The sequence below is a fragment of the Staurois parvus genome, unplaced genomic scaffold (genome assembly GCF_062004578.1).
Source record: "Staurois parvus isolate SC_StPar_1 unplaced genomic scaffold, SC_StPar_1.0 ptg000530l, whole genome shotgun sequence".
NCBI classification, from domain to species: Eukaryota; Metazoa; Chordata; class Amphibia; order Anura; family Ranidae; genus Staurois; species Staurois parvus.
Genome location: NW_028318326.1, coordinates 11,757,862 through 11,775,658, shown reverse-complemented (window position 1 = coordinate 11,775,658; position 17,797 = coordinate 11,757,862). Strand labels below are relative to the sequence as shown.

At 40.5% G+C, this 17,797-nt stretch overlaps 1 protein-coding gene across 4 annotated transcripts in view; it reads right to left on the bottom strand.

Moving 5' to 3' along the window:
- Positions 1-17,797, bottom strand: part of TLK1 (tousled like kinase 1) — a 326,263-nt gene that overhangs the window by 67,965 nt on the left and 240,501 nt on the right. For all 4 annotated transcript variants that reach the window (XM_089690525.1, XM_089690526.1, XM_089690527.1 and 1 more), the window contains one exon: positions 626-697. In XM_089690525.1, coding sequence (XP_089546651.1) covers positions 626-697 — 72 coding nt within the window. The remainder of the gene's footprint in view (positions 1-625; positions 698-17,797) is intronic.

Below are 17,797 nucleotides of genomic sequence, written 5' to 3'. Positions count from 1 at the left end.
CCCTCCTCTTGTTCAAATGTCCACTTGATAAAACAGACTGAACACGTAGTCACATGCACATGCTCAGTTTGATGTGTATTGCTAGAGGTTTTTTTTTCCTTGGTAGAGTGCATGTGATCAGCACAAGGCCAATCAGTACTGTCCAGACAGAGGGTCAGGGGTTATGCATCCTCCTAAAGCAGAAAGAAAACTCCTCCTACAAGCTTTAACCAGTGCTCTGCTGAAGTCACAAGACTGCTGTAACTGCTGATGAGAAAAGGTATTTAGCAGTTTATATTTACTAAAATAATTGCATTTCCATGTTGTGTGTACTGTGGGAGACCAGATATAGTGAATGCAGGATCCTGGGTTTAGTAACACTTTCATATTGGCAACTAGTAACGATTAGACACACAGGCTCTTTAAACCTGCCCTCTTGTTCTGTAATATGATGTATTATTGGCAGCTATTACAGACAGTTGTGTAATGTGATTAGAATCTATAAATACTAAAAAAACATCTGTTACATGAACCAACAGGTATTTTGTCTCCGAATACACAGCAAAAAGTATAAAATTACAATAATAAATATTTGTCAGATAAGGAAAAGAGACGTTGACAGGATCTGGGATCCCGGTAAACACACCTCTGACTCTTTGTCGCTTAAAGAACCCAGGCTTCCAAAGCTGTGGTTAGAGCTTTCATTGTTTGTTGAGGCCTGTAAAACAAACACAGGTAAGAGAAAATAACCAACATGAACAAGGTACAGAACTGTTCAAAACAGAGTGAAAAGGCATCTCGTCATATCATCATATAATATCATCAACCTTTTATTATAGAACAAAAAACCTGGAAAAGAAAATGCTGCATTCACACGTCTGCATTAAAGGAAACCTGTACAGAAAGAAACTCAAGAGTTGATTCTGCTGACTAATAAAGCAAGGTGTCTTATTGGCTCTGGCTTAATACTCTGAAACACAGATCCAAAACAAGCAAACGAGTGATATTAGTAGTGGTGCACCGAAATTAAAATTCTGGTGCCGAAACCGAAAATTTTAAATGCACTTGGCCAAAAATCGAAACGTGCAGTTTTTAAAAATGAATATTTATTTTTTTGGAAAAAAATACACAGATTAAAAAAAAAAAAACAAAAACAAAAAAAAACACTATACTCCAATTTTTTTGTACAATATGAAAGAGGATGTTACGGCGAGTAAACAGATACCCAACATGTCGCTCTTTAAATTTGCGCACGCTCATGTAATGGCGTGAAACTGCGGTACTTAAAAATCTCCATGGGTGATGCTTTAAAAAGTTCTACAGGTTAGCAGTGTAATGTTACAGAGGAGGTCTAGTGTGAGAATTATAGCTCTTGCTCTGACGTTCGTGGCGATAACTCACGTGTGTGGTTTGAACACCATTTACATATGTGGGCATGGCCTATGTATGCACTCACCACTACGTGTGGGCACGTTAAACTTTTTAAAAAAAATGTATTTAATGTGTCTGGCTTTTTTTTGCACTGTTCCTTTAAAAGAAATTTTAATCACTTATTTTTATCACAAGGAATGCATGCATCCCCTGTGACAGAAATAATTAGTGACAGGTCCTCTTTATGGAGAGATATGGGGTCAATAAGAACCCACATTTCTCCTCTGCAATGTAAAGCATTGGATCATATAAAAAAGCATTGATCTAGTGCTTTAAAAAAAAAATGGCCGGAACAGGAAGTAACATTGCTCCAGTTCTCCAAGGGCTTAGAGATGAGTGGAGGCCATCTTTCCTTCACTCATCTCTATGCCCAGCGCCGGGATCGATGGTTTCTCAGGTAAGGCTGAGAACTACCGAGTGGCGGCCGGTGGTGAGGGTTGGGCGATGGCAGGGTTTTTTTGGCACCTGTATCAGTGCTTTTTTTCATTTCGGCCGAAAGGGGTGTTTTCGGCCGAAACAGTTCGGCCATCGACATTTCGGTGCATCCCTAGATATTTCAGTAAAATCATAAATCCTTATCTGCATTCTTTATGCAGGTCAGTTACTTAACCACCCCAATACTGGACACCTTCACCCCCTTTTCTGCCCAGGCTAATTTTCACATTTCAGGGCTGTTACACTATAAATAATTCATTACTCAGTCATGCAACACTGTACCCAAATGACATTTTTAACATTATTTGAGACAGTTAGAGCTTTCTCTGTTGGCATTTAAATTATCACTTGGTTTTTTATTTTTTGCTATATAAATGATAAAATACAGAACATTTTGAAAAGAAAACGTGTTTCTTAGTTTCTGTTATAAAATTTTGCAACCAAACCTTATTCAAAAAATTAGGCCAAAATGTATACTGCTATATTTTTTTGGCAAAAATAACCCAAAAGCAGTGTATATTATTTAGTCAGAGTGAAAGTTTTAAAATCTGAAAATTATGGTATATACAGTTGTGTTCAAAATAATAGCAGTCAGAAATCACTAACCTGATCAATCACTGTTTTTGGTAGAAATTATATTTCTACATGGCAAATAATTTACTAGCAGGTGTAGTAGCGTAATAGAAATCCAACAGACCCAACAGTCATGACATGCATGCTGCTGATTCTGTGTAATTGAATCACTAATTGAAAGGCGCATGTTCAAAATAATAGCAGTGTGGAGTTCTATTAGTGAGGTCATTCATTCTTTGAAAAACAGGTGGCAATTATTGCCCTTATTTAAGGAAGGAAGGCAGCAAATGTTGTACATGCTGGTTACAGTGCATTTCTCTCTGAAATTCTGAGGAAAATGGGTCGTTCCAGACATTGTTCAGAAGAACAGCGTACCTTGATTAAAAAGTTGATTGGAGAGGGGAAAACATATAAAGAAGTGCAGAAAATGATAGGCTGCTCAGCTAAAATGATCGCAAATGCTTTAAAATGGCAACCAAAACCTGAAAGACGTGGAAGAAAGCGAAAAAATACCATTCGAATGGATAGAAGAATAGCCAAAATGGCAAGGACTCAGCCAACAATCAGCTCCAGGAAGATCAAAGACGGTCTAAAGTTACCTGTGAATACTGTTACAATTAGAAGACGCCTATGTGAAGCCAAGCTATCTGCAAGAAGCCCCCGCAAAGTCCCACTGTTGAAAAAAAAGACATGTGCTGAAGAGGTTACAATTTGCCAAAGAGCACATTGACTGGCCTAAACAGAAATGGTGCAATATTTTGTGGACTGATCATGATAGCATCATGATATGGGGATGTTTCTCATACTACGGTGTTGGGCCTATTTATCACATACCAGGGATCATGGATCAGTTTGAATACATCAGAATACTGCAAGAGGTCATGCTGCCTTATGCTGAAGAGGAAATGCCCTTGAAATGGGTGTTCCAACAAGACAATGACACCAAACACACCAGTAAACGTCCAACATCTTGGTTCCAGACCAACAAGATTGACGTTAGGGAGTGGCCAGCCCAATCCCCGGATCTTAATCCAATAGAAAACTTATGGGGTGACATCAAAAATGCAGTTTCTGAGGCAAAACCAAGAAATAGAGAAGAACTGTGGAATGTAGTTCAATCATCCTGGGCTGGAATACCTGTTCACGGGTGCAAGAAGTTGGTTGACTCCATGCAACACAGATGTACAGCAGTTCTCAGAAACAGTGCGACTACAACTAAATATTAATTAAGTGTTTCAAAGGAAAGCAAAATCTTCAAACATTTTTCAGTTTATATAGTGAATGTTTGAGTTTGTAAAGAAGAATACAAACACTGCTATTTTTTTGAACAGTCTAATATTCACTTTTCTTAAATTTTGTTTTAGAGGAACAACACAAATTTGATATATTTTTCTTCATGTTTTGATTTGGAATATAATGTGTAGTGTTCCCAATGCATTTGTGTGTATGGAAATAAAAGCTATTAGAAGGATTTTGAGCTTTATTCACTTTTTTCAACACACTGCTATTATTTTGAACACAACTGTATATGTACTGACAGCCTCTCTCATTTCATGAGGTATTCAGTAAAGGGGCATGGTGAATTTTTTTTTGTTTTTTTTGTAATTACTTGTCACAATTATTTGGAAAATGAAGAGGTGTTTTTTTTTTTACAATATTGCCATTTTAGCAATTTATTTTCCACACACAGCATAGGAATACTTAGCATTACACCTCAAAACACACTCTGCTATGCCTCCCGAGTATGGGGATACCACATGTGAGACTTTTTCACAGCCCAGATGTAGAGTGGCCCAAAATCCAAGGAGCACCTTTGGGCTTTCAAGGAGCATAAATTACAGGTTAATTACGCATCTAATTTCCTGACTACCCACCACATTTTCTTAGGCCCTGGAGCACCAGGACAGTGGAAGCACCCACAAAATTACCCCATTTTGGAATGCAAACACTACAGGGTATTTTCGGAAAGTCATAGTGAGTCGTTTGAAAGTGTCATTTTCACCACAAGTTTTTGGAAATGCAGGAAAGAGTATGGTGATATCATGTGTGAGACTTTTTCACAGCCTAGCCATATAGTGGGGCTCAGAATCCAAGGAAGCACCTTCAGGCATTCTAGGAACATAAATTACACATCTAATTTCCTTGTTACCTATCACATTTTTGGAGGCCCTGGAGCACCAGAACAGTAGAAACAACCACAAAATATACACATATTGGAAAGTATACATCCCAAGGTAATTTTTAAGAGACATACTGAGCCTTTGAAAATTTAATTTTATTGCCACAAGTTTTTCAAAAACGTGGAAACAAAATGAAAATTAATATATTTTTACACAAAGCAGTCAATTTAATAAGATATTTCTCACATTCTCCGATGCACCATGGGCATACTTTGAATTACAACCCAGAACACATTCTACTACTCCTCCCAAGCATGACGATACCACACAAGACTTTTTCACTGTCTAGACCAATTATGTACTGGATATTTTATCTTGTGTATCACACAAGTCCATCGTGTCAAAACCAATGTACTGTAATGGTCACCTGTATACGAGTAGTCAGGGAATATGATGTAGTGTCTACTACTGTAAAATAGTCCCAGTTTCAATACGTCAAGCAAACCTAGCCTACTGGTACATGGCTGCCACCAGGAATGCCCGTTTACTGGCCTGGAGTCTTGCAGGAATGTAGTCAGTGGGATGTGCAGATGGGTCAGTTCAGACCGCTGGCAGAGACATGGTCATCAAACAGGCAAAGGATCGGTCCAGGCACCTGGTACAGGCCAGGTTTAGTATAGGTGGCATACAGAGACACCACTGCACTGGTGTGGCAGTGGTCATGGAACACAGTAACTGGGGTGGCAGAGATCAGGGAGACTGTAACCGTTCTGGCAGTGATTATGGACAATATGACTGATGTGGTGGTGATCAGGGGACAATACGACTGGTGCAGCAGTGATTAGGGTCGCTGTAAATGGGTGGCAGTGGTTAGGGACAGTGGTTGGACTGCAGTGATTAGGAGCACTGACTGGTACGACAGTGCTTAGGGACACTGACCGCACTAGTCTGGTGACACTATACTGCTGTGGTGGTGAACAGAGATAATTGCTGGCAGCACAGACAGTGATATCAGAACAGCCACCCATTGTACATTATCATTGGCACAGCGCAACAATGCCACCAAAGTGACACTGCACTTGCTCTGGTGACAGTATGTAAAAAAAAGTCTATACAATGTTTTTTTTGTTTTTTAACAGATTGTCACCAGAGCAGTGCAGTGTTACCATAGTGATATTGTACTACTTTGGTTGGAAAAAAAAAAGAAAAAAAAAAAAAACTGGACTCTTCTATGGCCAGTTTTACAACTGTGCAAGACTGAAGAGCTGAAAGGACTGAAAGAAGGCTGTCTTCCAACTTAATCATGTAAAATATGTACTACTCTATGTAAGAAGCATGACAATCAAGTAGAATATTTTCTTGAAAATCTAAGGGATAGAGATTTAAAAAAATTATAAAAGATGAATTCCAGGGGAAAAAAAAAAAACTCCCCGAGGTGGGAGTAGTTGGTTAAAGAAAAACAAACAGAGGGTGCACAGGCCTAGAGCATTACCTTAGAAGTATGTTTATTGAATGTAAAAAATAGGTATTCTGCTCACAATAGTCAATAAATGAAAGGCACATCATGAAGTAACAGCTTTGTCCAATCGCACTGTGTATCTGTCTATGATGACAATTCTGGACATCCAAAAGGCTGACGCATTTCGAGGGCTAGCCTCTTCCTCAGAGTCACTGTTTCAGGGGGGGTATTTGGTGCAAGGGTTAAAGCTCATTTATACCTAGGGTACCAGTAAAAAGGACTTTAAATCACCTAATCCCTCTCTCTTGCAAGCTCCCAGCGGCTGCAGCCTCTTTCTAAGGTGTTTCAGCGGTCGCAATGAACTCTCAAAACATCAAGTGCAAAACTAGCCAATAATCTCTTTATGCAATCGAATGTGGTTAAACATTCCTTGTCAAACTGAGTGATCCCTAGACCTTTGCATGGTTTGAGCAACCTGTCATGTTAACTTTCCAATAATGTAGTCTCCAAAGATTATTTTTTCCTCCCCAAGTTATATGTGATTGTTTATCAACCTGTCTCCTCATTCTCTGTGTGGAGACCCCAGAGGCAGTGAGGGAAGGATATAACCAAGACATCATCATTTCTCTATTCAGCTGAAAAGTACCTAAAGGCCTAAGACAACATTTGTCCTAAACAACTGGTTACAAAATAATCTGGCAACAGTTATTTATGACGGTCCTCCGCAATGCTGGCTGATGTCACCTGTTTGAGCAACCTTGAAGAAAGACTCATTAGGCCTACATAGACCATCTCAATCTCTCCCCCTCAACAAGAGAAGCCGACACCTTAGCACTTGACCCTCTTCGTTCTAGGAGCAAAAATATACATGCCTGCAGAACTGTTGCACGTGCATGAATGACCAGCCGTCATCTAAAGTCCTATGGTAACTATAATATAGTCGACTAGAACACACTGTATACAGGTAAACATGGCGATATTCCTGTATGAACTACAGGCACAGAGCCACTGTACATCATGTGTGATGATTTCAGCGATGGAAGCCAATGAGGTGCAGTCAATGCCCTTTGTCGTGGCTGATATACAGCTGTTCTTATCTACAGCTAAAGACTAAAGCTGCCCATACACTGAATGAAATGTGGCTGGTCCATCAGTGTGTGGGCTCCTTCGCATGACAGAAGTGGGCTTCTGTTCAAAAAGACATGTAAAATTTTCCATCCATCAATGTCTGCAGCCAATCAGATACGGGTACTGCTGTCAGAATACAATGTCCCTGCGGGGAGAAGGTGGGGGTTGGGTGGGATTGGGAGACTGGGGCCTTATTCTTCCATCCACGTCCAATTTGGAGGAAACAAAAAAACCAAAACCAAAGATTGATGTATGGCCAGCTTCATTCTGCAGGGACTGAACAGGCTTGCGGTGATGCAACATAAAAAATTAAGACAAAGGATCATTTTCATTGCAAACCATATGAAATATGCCTCCATCAATACCCTGCATTATTGTGAAATGCAGGGTTCACATGTACTTCAATGCAACGGTATGGTCAATTGTAACAGATTGTAAAGATGCCTGCTTACAAGTAAACCTGCCAAAAAAAAAAAAAAAGGAAGTATTATCCATGACTGATAGCTGTGCACAAATGACTTAAAACTCCTAGGGGGAAAAAAAAAAAAAACACTACGTAAAAATAAACTGTGTACGTTTCCTTTAAGAAGCCTTGGTGCAATCCACTACAGACTCACTAGGAAACCACAGGCACTCTCCGAGTGTAATGATACGTGCCTTTTCCATGCCATCTTCACAGGAATTAGCCGTGAACAATCACTTCTGGTTTGTGTGCATTACAACATGAAACTTCCAGCGACACCTAAAACCTGGCAACAGTCCGTGTTTACAATTCAGGGAGGAGGAATCAATGCATCTTCCAGCAGGGTTGGTTCTCATTCAGATAACAAAGCCAGTTCAACCATCTTGTAGCTGCTAGGTGTCTGCAGAGTGCAAACCGGAGTATTGAGAGGACAGATTCATTACAAATAAAAGAAAATAAAAGAAAAAAAAAAGGTAGCAAAAAGGACTGCAGTGCTTCCAGCCTGACATGAAAGGGTTAATAGATGCCACAACCTAAAACTGCTCAGGAAACTGGCCATGAGCTTCAGACTTGAGTGAAACACTTGTGACTCTTTCCCTGTCATCAGATATAAATTAGCAGGAGGCAGTAACGAAGGCCCAAACACAGTGCTTGTACTACATTGCCTGACTAAAGGAATTGACCAGTCGGTGCCCTCTACTCTATGATACAAAGGTTGGAGATTACAAGCTCCATAACTGCCACACATCACCATGCTATCAGACTACAGCAGTGCTTATCAAGCCAAATGCAGATCTCAGTAGCCAGACGTTCAATCTACGGAGGCAGTAGAATCTAAAGGCAGATTCATGTAAAAAAATGAACCACTTTACTGCAGCCGTAGATCCTTAAATGTCAGAATGGTGCCTACATTCTGTGCGGGTGCATGTGGCATGCACACAATGAGAGACGTTTACCGATCATGGAGCAGAAAGAACCCGGAGCAGCTGTACATGGCAACCAGCTACTTTCATCTTCAAAGTTTAAAAGTGACTTTAAGCCCTCACCTTGTAACACAACCCAGTTTAAAAAAAGAAATGAAAGGCAAAACATTTCTGTATAGATATGAAAAATAAAAACACTATAAAATATATTCCCCCCTTTTTTTTTTTTTTTTTATAAATGGTCACATATCATCTGTTCTAAGTTGAATTAGAGGTAGGGGAGGAAAAACTGCATTACACCGAACTTCCCAGTGAATGGCTATGCAGGGGAAGGGTATGTGTCAGAACAAGTCTGACCACTGGAGGACAGTACACTGGGTTCCCAGCACAGCTAAATAACTGACCACAGTAAGCTCTAATGCCTAGTGTGGTCAGTTTTAATAGGAAAGCAGAGGTACTGGCAGGAACACCAGGTGTTCAAAACACCAGGTGTACAAAGAGAACAGGATACATTTTCATATTGATAACTTTTTGGAAAGCGTAAGGGAGGATTACATCTTTTCAGTTTTTTCTTTGCCATCTGTGTTCAGTTTGGGAGATTTCTCTTCACTCCCTATTCCATAGCCAAAAAGGGAGAGGAAATTCCTCCAAAGTGAGGAAATCCCATGTTATCACCACAACTAATGTCCTAAATGGAAGATCTCCCCTCTATTCCTATTCCGGTGACAACCCAAGATTTGGGATTTTCATTCACTTTCAGTGATAATCACCAGGACAAATGTGAATATCCCTAACATGGGAACAGACAGAAAAAAATACATTGACAAGTGTTCTAATTCCTCTCCACCCTAAGCAAAATTTTAAAAAAGTTTTTCCTTCAGTTATACTTTAACTGAACAAGATGAAGATATATGCTGATTGGTTGCCATGCCCAGCTTTTCATTAAACAGTACAAATCACAGGCAAAATGCACAGAGCTAAGGGTGGCTCTGTGCCTTGTAAACTATGTAATAGCCAATCACAGCAATGTAGCAAACACACCTCAATGCAGGAAAGGAAGGAGAATTCTATGAATAGTCAAATTCAGGCAGGCAGCAGCAGATGAGGTGAGGGGGTTAATAATAATAATAAAAATTAATAAATATAAATATATCTCGGTTTACGAATTTGATTAGTTCTGCGGGACTTTTCATATAGCGAAAAATTTGTAAACCGAAATGCCGTTTCCCATAGAAATGAATTGCAAATCAATTAATCCGTTCCGGAGGTCAGAAAAAAGTAAACGCTACTAAAATACCGCATTAGTTATTTTATCAAGTAATGTGGTATTTTAGTAGTGACAACCATGTGTTAATGTTTCAGCTGTCAGTGGGGTTCCGCACTGATAGCTGAATGTAAAAGAATTGGCGGCAATTGAAAAATAAATAAATTAAAAAACGGCGTGGGGCCCCCCCCAAAGCATCTTGTCCCCATCAGGTCCCAGCCCCCTCCCCATGTGAATGAGTATGGGGTGCATGGTCCCGCCACTCATTCACAAAACAAAAAAAAAAAAGACAGGACACTGTCTTTGACAAGTCCTTTATTAAAAGAAAAAAATAAAAGAATGCCCCCCGCAGTAGAGCCATCGTCAATCACAATGCCGCCGACCCGAAAAAGGAGTTTGGAAAAAAAAAAGGCTCCGCTTCCAATGATGGCGCCCGGCCGTCTGCCTGTTCCAGTGGTCTGACAGTTCTTAAATATGTAAGGGGCAGGGCCACCCGGGGACATCACGCATGTGACATCAATGATAGGGCGGAGTCACTCAGGTGATGCTCGGATAAGGGTCTGGTATGAATTTTGGGGGGGACCCCCCACACCATTTTTTTTTTTTTTTTAATTTTGGCGCGGGAGTTCCCCTCAAAATCCATACCAGATGAAAGGGCTTGGTATGGATGGGAGGGGGGACCCCACCCCTTTTTTTTTTTTATTTATTATAGCTCAGAGATTCAGCTGTCACTTTCCCCCCAGCTAAAAGAAAGTTCCCTTTTAGTTTATTTCCCCAAGTTAAAAGAAACAATGTTTCCTTTTAGTTTCTTAAAAGAAACCAACTCCGGGGAAAGTGACAGCTAATTCTGTGAGCTATAGTGAAGAAAAAAAAAAGCTGGCAATTGCATTTAAACACACACACACGCAGATGTTGAATCTGTCAGGTGAAAGCATCTGAACAACAGCACTGCCACCCGGTTGCTTTCACACAGGCCAGTCCCCCACGGTGCAATGCCCCCCCCCCCGTCCGTCAAAACCCGAGTTGCACCCAAGCACATAACATCCCCTCAAAAAGAAAAATTTGGGCCCCACATATACACACGTACAAAAGTAAAATCATGTGCCTACGCATGAAAATGAGAGCAATAATTCTTGCATGAGACATCCTCCGTAACACTATACTGATGACCTATAAGGGGCTTTAAAAGCGTTGGCTATAGAGAATATAGGGTACTGAAGTTTGCTGCCATTTCACGAGCGCATGCAAATTTAAGATTTGACATGATGGATATCTATTTACTCGGTGCAAGCTCATCTTTATGTTACAAAAAATAGGGTAATTTATTGCTTTTTTGTGCCCTAAAATTAATTTAAGTGTAGTTTTTACTGAAATTTTGCATTTCCTAGACCTTTGCAATAACATCATGTGACGTAAAAAATTGGAACTACCACTATTTTATTCTCTAGGGTCTTTGCCTTCAGAAAATGTATAATGTTTGGGGGTTTTGTGTAATCTTCAAACCTAAAATGACTTTTTAAACGTGTGCAAAAAAGGCTCTGGCATCAAAAAGGATAAGGGAAAAGTCCAACAACGAGCACAAAATCAGTGCTCATTACACTACTCGGTCTCTCCCTTTCCTGCTAGTTCCTGGGTACGGTGCTGGAGACAGGCAGGGAGAGGAGGAGGAGACATACAGCGCAATGTTAAAAAAATTAAACTTTCAAGTCACCATAGAGCCCCTTTTGATTTTAAAAGTCCCAGACCTTAATATCATCTCCGATTTAAATATGGTTTTGGTTAAAATGGATTTTTTCTTTTTTGTAATCAGGACAAGTAGATTGTCATATGAGACAAGTAGATCGGGACACCGATTTAGTCCCTGGACAAATAGTTTTTTCAAACATTTCCACACCCCTGATATATACACACACACATATATCTACATATACATAGATGCATATATATATATATATATATATATATATATATATATATATATATATATACACACACACACACACACACACACACACATATACATATATATACACACACACATATACATACATATACCCCAATACCCTCCTGTACTGCTCTTCTATCCTGCACATTAAGCCTGTCATATCCATCCTCTCACTGTAGACAACCTCTGTATTAACCCTTCACCTCTTCTTCCCTCTGCGGGACATATACATTGATGATCCAGATTTTAACCCCTCAATAACAGTATGCTGCTTATTTTCCGATAATTTAAAAAAAATAAGATCAAAATTGAGGTGTTCAAAAAAGAGGGGGAATTTTGGGGATGTTTGTAATACCCTGGCATTTTTATTTTATATGTTTTATAAGAGAAAATAGGGGAAACTTATTTTTTTCTCAACTATTGGTCTTTTTTTCTTCATACAATAAAAAAAAGAAAAAAGAAGTGATATATACATGCTGTTACCCGAGTAGTTAAAAGGTAAAAGGAGATCTACACCGATCAATCATAACAATGTTGAATAGGTCCCACTTTTGCTGGCGAAACAGCCCTGACCTGTCGAGGCATGGACTCCACCAGACCTCTGAAGATATGCTATGGTATCATCTAGCACAAAGCGGTCAGTAGCAGGTCACTGCCTCTACTGGTTTGCCTTCTTTTCATAGTGCATCCTGGTGCCATCTCTTACCCAGGTAAATTACATACACACCCAGTCGCCCACATGATGTAAAAGAAAACGTGATTCATCAAACCAGGCCACCTTCTGCCACTGCTCCGTGGTCCAGTTCTGATGCTCATGTGCACATTTGTAAGCACTTTTGGATGTGGACCCAGGTCAACATGGGCAATCTGACTGGTCTACAGCTACATGGCCCCATATAAAACAAACTGTGATGCACTGTGTGTTCTGACACTTTTCTGTCGGAATCAGTAATAACTTTTTTTAGCAGTATCTCCTCTATTGAATCAATCTATAGAGGCCAATCAATGAGCCTTGGCCATCCATGACCCTGTTAGCCATATTCCTTCCTTGGACCACTTCTGGTGGGTCCTGACCACTGTAGATCGAAAACATCCCACAAGAGCCATCTAGTCATTTAAATCTGGTCCTTGTTTAATGTTGCTCAAATCCTTACACCTGTCTGTTTTTTCCTTTTTCAACACATCAACTTCAGGGACATGTTCACTTGCTTCCCAATATATTGCACCCACGTTCAGGTGCCATTGTAACTAAAATAATGTTATTCACTTTACCCGTCAGTGGTGAAAATGCTACGACTGATCAGTGTATAGGCACAACATACACTTTTATTTATCACATCAACATTGTAACCACAATATAAGCAATAGTTTTTTTTTTGACAATCCAATATAAACTTGAAAAATCTCCTTTCATGTTGTGAGTTCTGCCTGTCTGCTGCCATTTCTTTCCACTACTTCTTGGATTCCCTGCATGCTTTACAGCTTCTCCTCTGTGGTTTAGTTTTAATATGTAAAGTGGCCTTTCTCAACCTTTTCAACACAGAGGAACCCTTGAAATAACTTTCCAGTCTCAGGAAAACCCAGCTAATAATCACTATAGCTGCAGCTCATGATACATTAGTGTGATGGTCAGTGAAAAGAATGCCCCTTACACTTGTGATCACTGGGAAGAATTACCCCCTTACACAGATAGCTAAAAGGATAAAAGGTGTCAGTGGAAAACACTGCTCAAGGAACCCCTAGCAGCCTCTGGAGGAACCATAGAGTCCCATGATCCCTGGTTGAGAAACCCGGCTCTAAAGACTATATATCCCATGGTTCCTTGCAAGCAGTGATTCCTGTACTGACTCCGCCTCCTAAAACCCCTCCTCTCAGCACCACTGTAGTACAGAAGGCAGGCTCTGTAAATTGTGTGACACAGCAGTGTCCATTCCCAGGGCATAGTGTGTACATGTCACAGAAGTCAAGGAAGTAAATGTGTGGGGATCTTCAAGATCTTTCAGATTAATAGGAGTAGGCTACAAATAAATACAATGTAGAAATGAAAATCAGATTTTAAAATGTTGACCACAGATATGCTTTAAACATTGAAATACATTTCTTTGCTGGTAAGTTGAAACCCCTGTAATGAATGAAAAGCATCCACAAACACATCCTCTAGGCTCCTTGCTGAGCTTAACACAAACAAAACCAGAGATGCTTTAAAAGACTACCTATCAGATTCAAAACGGAATTGGAATGTCAATCAGCATGCAGCCCTCCCTGCTTGACAGGAGCGGACAAACTAGAAAACCTGTGTAGATTAGCGACTGCAGCCGCTGATCAGTGTACTCTGACAGCACTGGATCCCACTGTCAGAATACATGTTAGTGGGATCAGGGGGTGGGGGTTACAAGTTTTGGGAATCCTTCCATCAACCTACTTTATGTGGAGGAATCTGCTTTCATTCTTTTTTTCCATTCAGATTGCTGGATGAGCGAAAAAAAAAAAAAAAAACCCTCTATGGCTAGCTTTATCCTGACAAAGACCAGTAATCTAGGCATTTTATCACAGGACCTCTGAGGAAGGGGAAAATCTGCCCAAATGAAATCTAACACTTTTAAGGCCTCTTACACACTGCTGCTTGATATAGCTCAGTACAGCATTTTTTCTTTACTGAGGTAAAATGTAGCCCATTATTTACAATGCACTTGTGCACACAGGCGCATAAACATGCACTGCGTATTCCTCAGTTTAAAAAATAAATAAATAAATAAGAAAACATCTGCATCTTTGGTCAGTAATTTAGTTGAGTAAATGCCTGAAATTACGTCTAAAAAAGCAGATGGTCAAACATCAGTTCCATGTGTGTGTAATTGGTATCTAGTGACCAAATGAGTGGGACTGTGAATTTGTAGGGAATAACTGCATTAAAAAAATTCTAACAGAGTGCATTTAATACATAAGAACCTTACAAATTATTTTACTGTTTATTAAATTACTTTACTAATTAATTTTATTTTTTTAACTTCAAATATGAACTCAGTGAAAGAATAAAAAGTCCCTTTGATCATCCTATGCAAAACTGCAGAGTCTCCTCTGTTGACCTCATTGGCAGCCCAAAGGTTAATGAGATCAAGTAGTAAATCAGAAATATCACTAGTTAGATGACAGCACTCATGTCACTGTGTTTGCAGCTGTTTTAGTAGCAGACCTGTAAAGTCTGGCTGAGTGATTAAGAGATGCCTTTGCAAAATTGTGCTCCTTCTTTGGTGCTACTGGCTTGGCACATCTCAACCTAGCGATATAAATCAAGTGGGGTCTCTCTGGAGCTGCAGCAGTCACAAGGCCTGCTAAATACTGAAATACAATCCTGCAAACCACTAATGTATGTATAACAATGCAAATTCACTGCTATGGGACACCTGAAGAGAAAAACTGGGGCTTTAAACTATCCTTTTTTAATTTTTGCTTTACTAGTAGAAAGATTTTTTTCCCCATTTAGGGATATATCCACTTTTTGCCCCCCCCCCCCCCCCCCCAATAGATCAATGGAGAAGCTAAACTACAGCCAGTTATAAAAAACACAATTAGGGCTCGTTCACACTAGGCTGTTTTGCCAACGCTTGCCAAACGCCCCTATAGCGTTTGGCAAGCGTTGGTCCGGTGTTTGCGGAGCGTTTTTAACGCTCGGCAAACGCCGCATGCGCGGTTTAGTGGCGGTTGCTAGGCGTTTGCCGAGCGTTAATAACGCCCCACAAACGCCTATAATGCATTTGAGTGGTGTTACCGCTCCGCAACCGCACCGCAAACGCCGGCCGGGCGTTTGCGGAGCGGCACCATAGACGAGAATAGGAGGCTTCAAAGCCTCCTGACTCGACCAGAGGCGTCCGTTTTGCCGCGACGCAACGCGACGCAAACGCTCCTGTTAGAACAGCACCATGTGCTGTAATGTGCAGAGTTGGCAGAGGCGTTTGGGAAGCGGTAAAAACGCTTCCCAAACGCCTCTCTGCCGCCTGCACACAAGGCTAGTGTGAACGTAGCCTTAAAGTGATTTTATTTTACTAGTTTTTTTTTTTAACTAACAAACATGTCATACGTATTTGCTCTGTGTAATGTTTTCCACAGAGCAGCCCGAATCCTCCTCTTCTCGGGTCCCCTGTCAGTGCTCTAGGCCCCTCCAAATAAAAAGCTTACCTATCTGAATCTGCCTTGATTTGAGCCTTCTTCAGTCCCCACAAGCCGAAAACCCTCAGCCTGGTCAAAGAAAGGGAATAAACTGCTTTGTGGAGTTCCATCAAATTGGACTCTGAACAGGTTTTAGGAGTGGAGAACAGAAGGGTGAGCTCACTGGTGTGCTGCTACTCCTTTATGAATCAATCACTCACACAACCGTGTCTCCTTGACCAATCTACATTGCTTAATTGCAAGGTAATCTGCAGGGTGGTCCAGGATGAGGCCAGGCTGCTTGGCAGATGTGCCTCAATCAGAGCAACAGCTAAATGAAACTAGAAAAGCTACAATATCTGGGGAAATTGTGTGAAGTGTTCTACAACTGGAGTGGGTGGAGTAACTGGGAGGAGTGGCTTGAGTAACTATTGTGTGGTTGGAGTAACTGTGAAAAGGTTGGACTGGGCAGAGTAACTTTATGGAGTGGGCAGAGTAACTGTGTGGAGTGTTTGGAGTGAGTAAAGATAGTAAACATTACACTAACCAATTGATCAAATTTAAAAAGTGCACATGGCAAGCTTGATAGAGTGAGAAATGCCTTTCAACTTTTATTTTTCAGCTTTTGTCACTCTGCTGCCTGCTCACACACCTGGGTTCCTATGGCAACTCACTCTACAGCAAGGGCAGAGAAGAGCGGTTAAAAACAAACTACTCCAACTTGCTCACTTCACTGGCGGTTGTAGTTTAAAAATTATAAATCTTACACCGAAGAGCGTTATATTGTGAGAATCACAAGACCCAGACCTACATGTTGATGTATGTCTCTGAAATATTAAAAATGAAGGCACAGTTGCAGTTTAGAAATTGCCCTTCAAATTTGAGGTGGCTAGAGTGGAGTTTCAATGAATGTCAATGGGCGGTGTGAGTTGCAAACAAATGGTCATATTGTGAAAACTATCAGGACTATGGCTTAGCCGTGGACATTTTTAGTGGCAGCAGGGTTAGCTGAACGTTTTGATATAAGATTTGTGCAGGTGGGCTTGAAAATGAGGGAGTGATGGCAGTTTAGAAATCACGTCCTGATTTTTCAGCTCACACTCTAGCTTTTGTCAGCTCCCACTCTAGTTTTGAACATTCCGCCATTCATTCCTATGGGACCAATTTCACCACAAAAACGCCGATATTTCGTGAACCATTCAGCAAAACATTCCACAAAGTAATAGCACACCAATCGGGAACAATCCGCACATTTCGGTATATTACTGTCTATGTAGTGTAAAAACTGTGGGAGGAGTTAGGGTGGTAAGTTTGGCTATAATAATAAGAATATATATGTGAGATAACAGTAAGTGGTCTTGCCATGCAAGAACACTTAAAATCTAGAAAATCTACAATTTCTGGGGAAATTGTGTGAAGTGTTCTTTCCTCCACCAGTAGTCTACAACTGGAGTGGGCGGAGTATCTTTTGTCACTCTGCTGCCTGCTCGCACACCTGGGTTCCTATGTCAACTCACTCTACAGCAAGGGCAGAGAAGAGCGGTTAAAAACAAACTGCTCCAACTTGCTCACTTCACTGGCGGTTGCCATCTTCAAACGGTTGTAGTTTTAAAATTATAAACCTTACACCGAAGAGCTTTATATTGTGAGAATCACAAGACCCAGACCTACATTTTGATGCATAGTATGTCTCTGAAATATTAAAAATGAAGGCACAGTCTCAGTTTAGAAATTGCCCTTTAAATTTCCGGTTCACCTTTAAGTTGATTCTAGGCTGCCTTTGTATTCACATGGATGTGCATAAAAAAGAAAAGCAGCAAAGATGCACACAAAGGCACATGTGTAGAAACCCTTATTTTGTGCAATTCACAGTGGACAACAGGCTCTTGTCGACTCCAAGCAACATATTTAAAGAGGTGCTGGGAACTTTC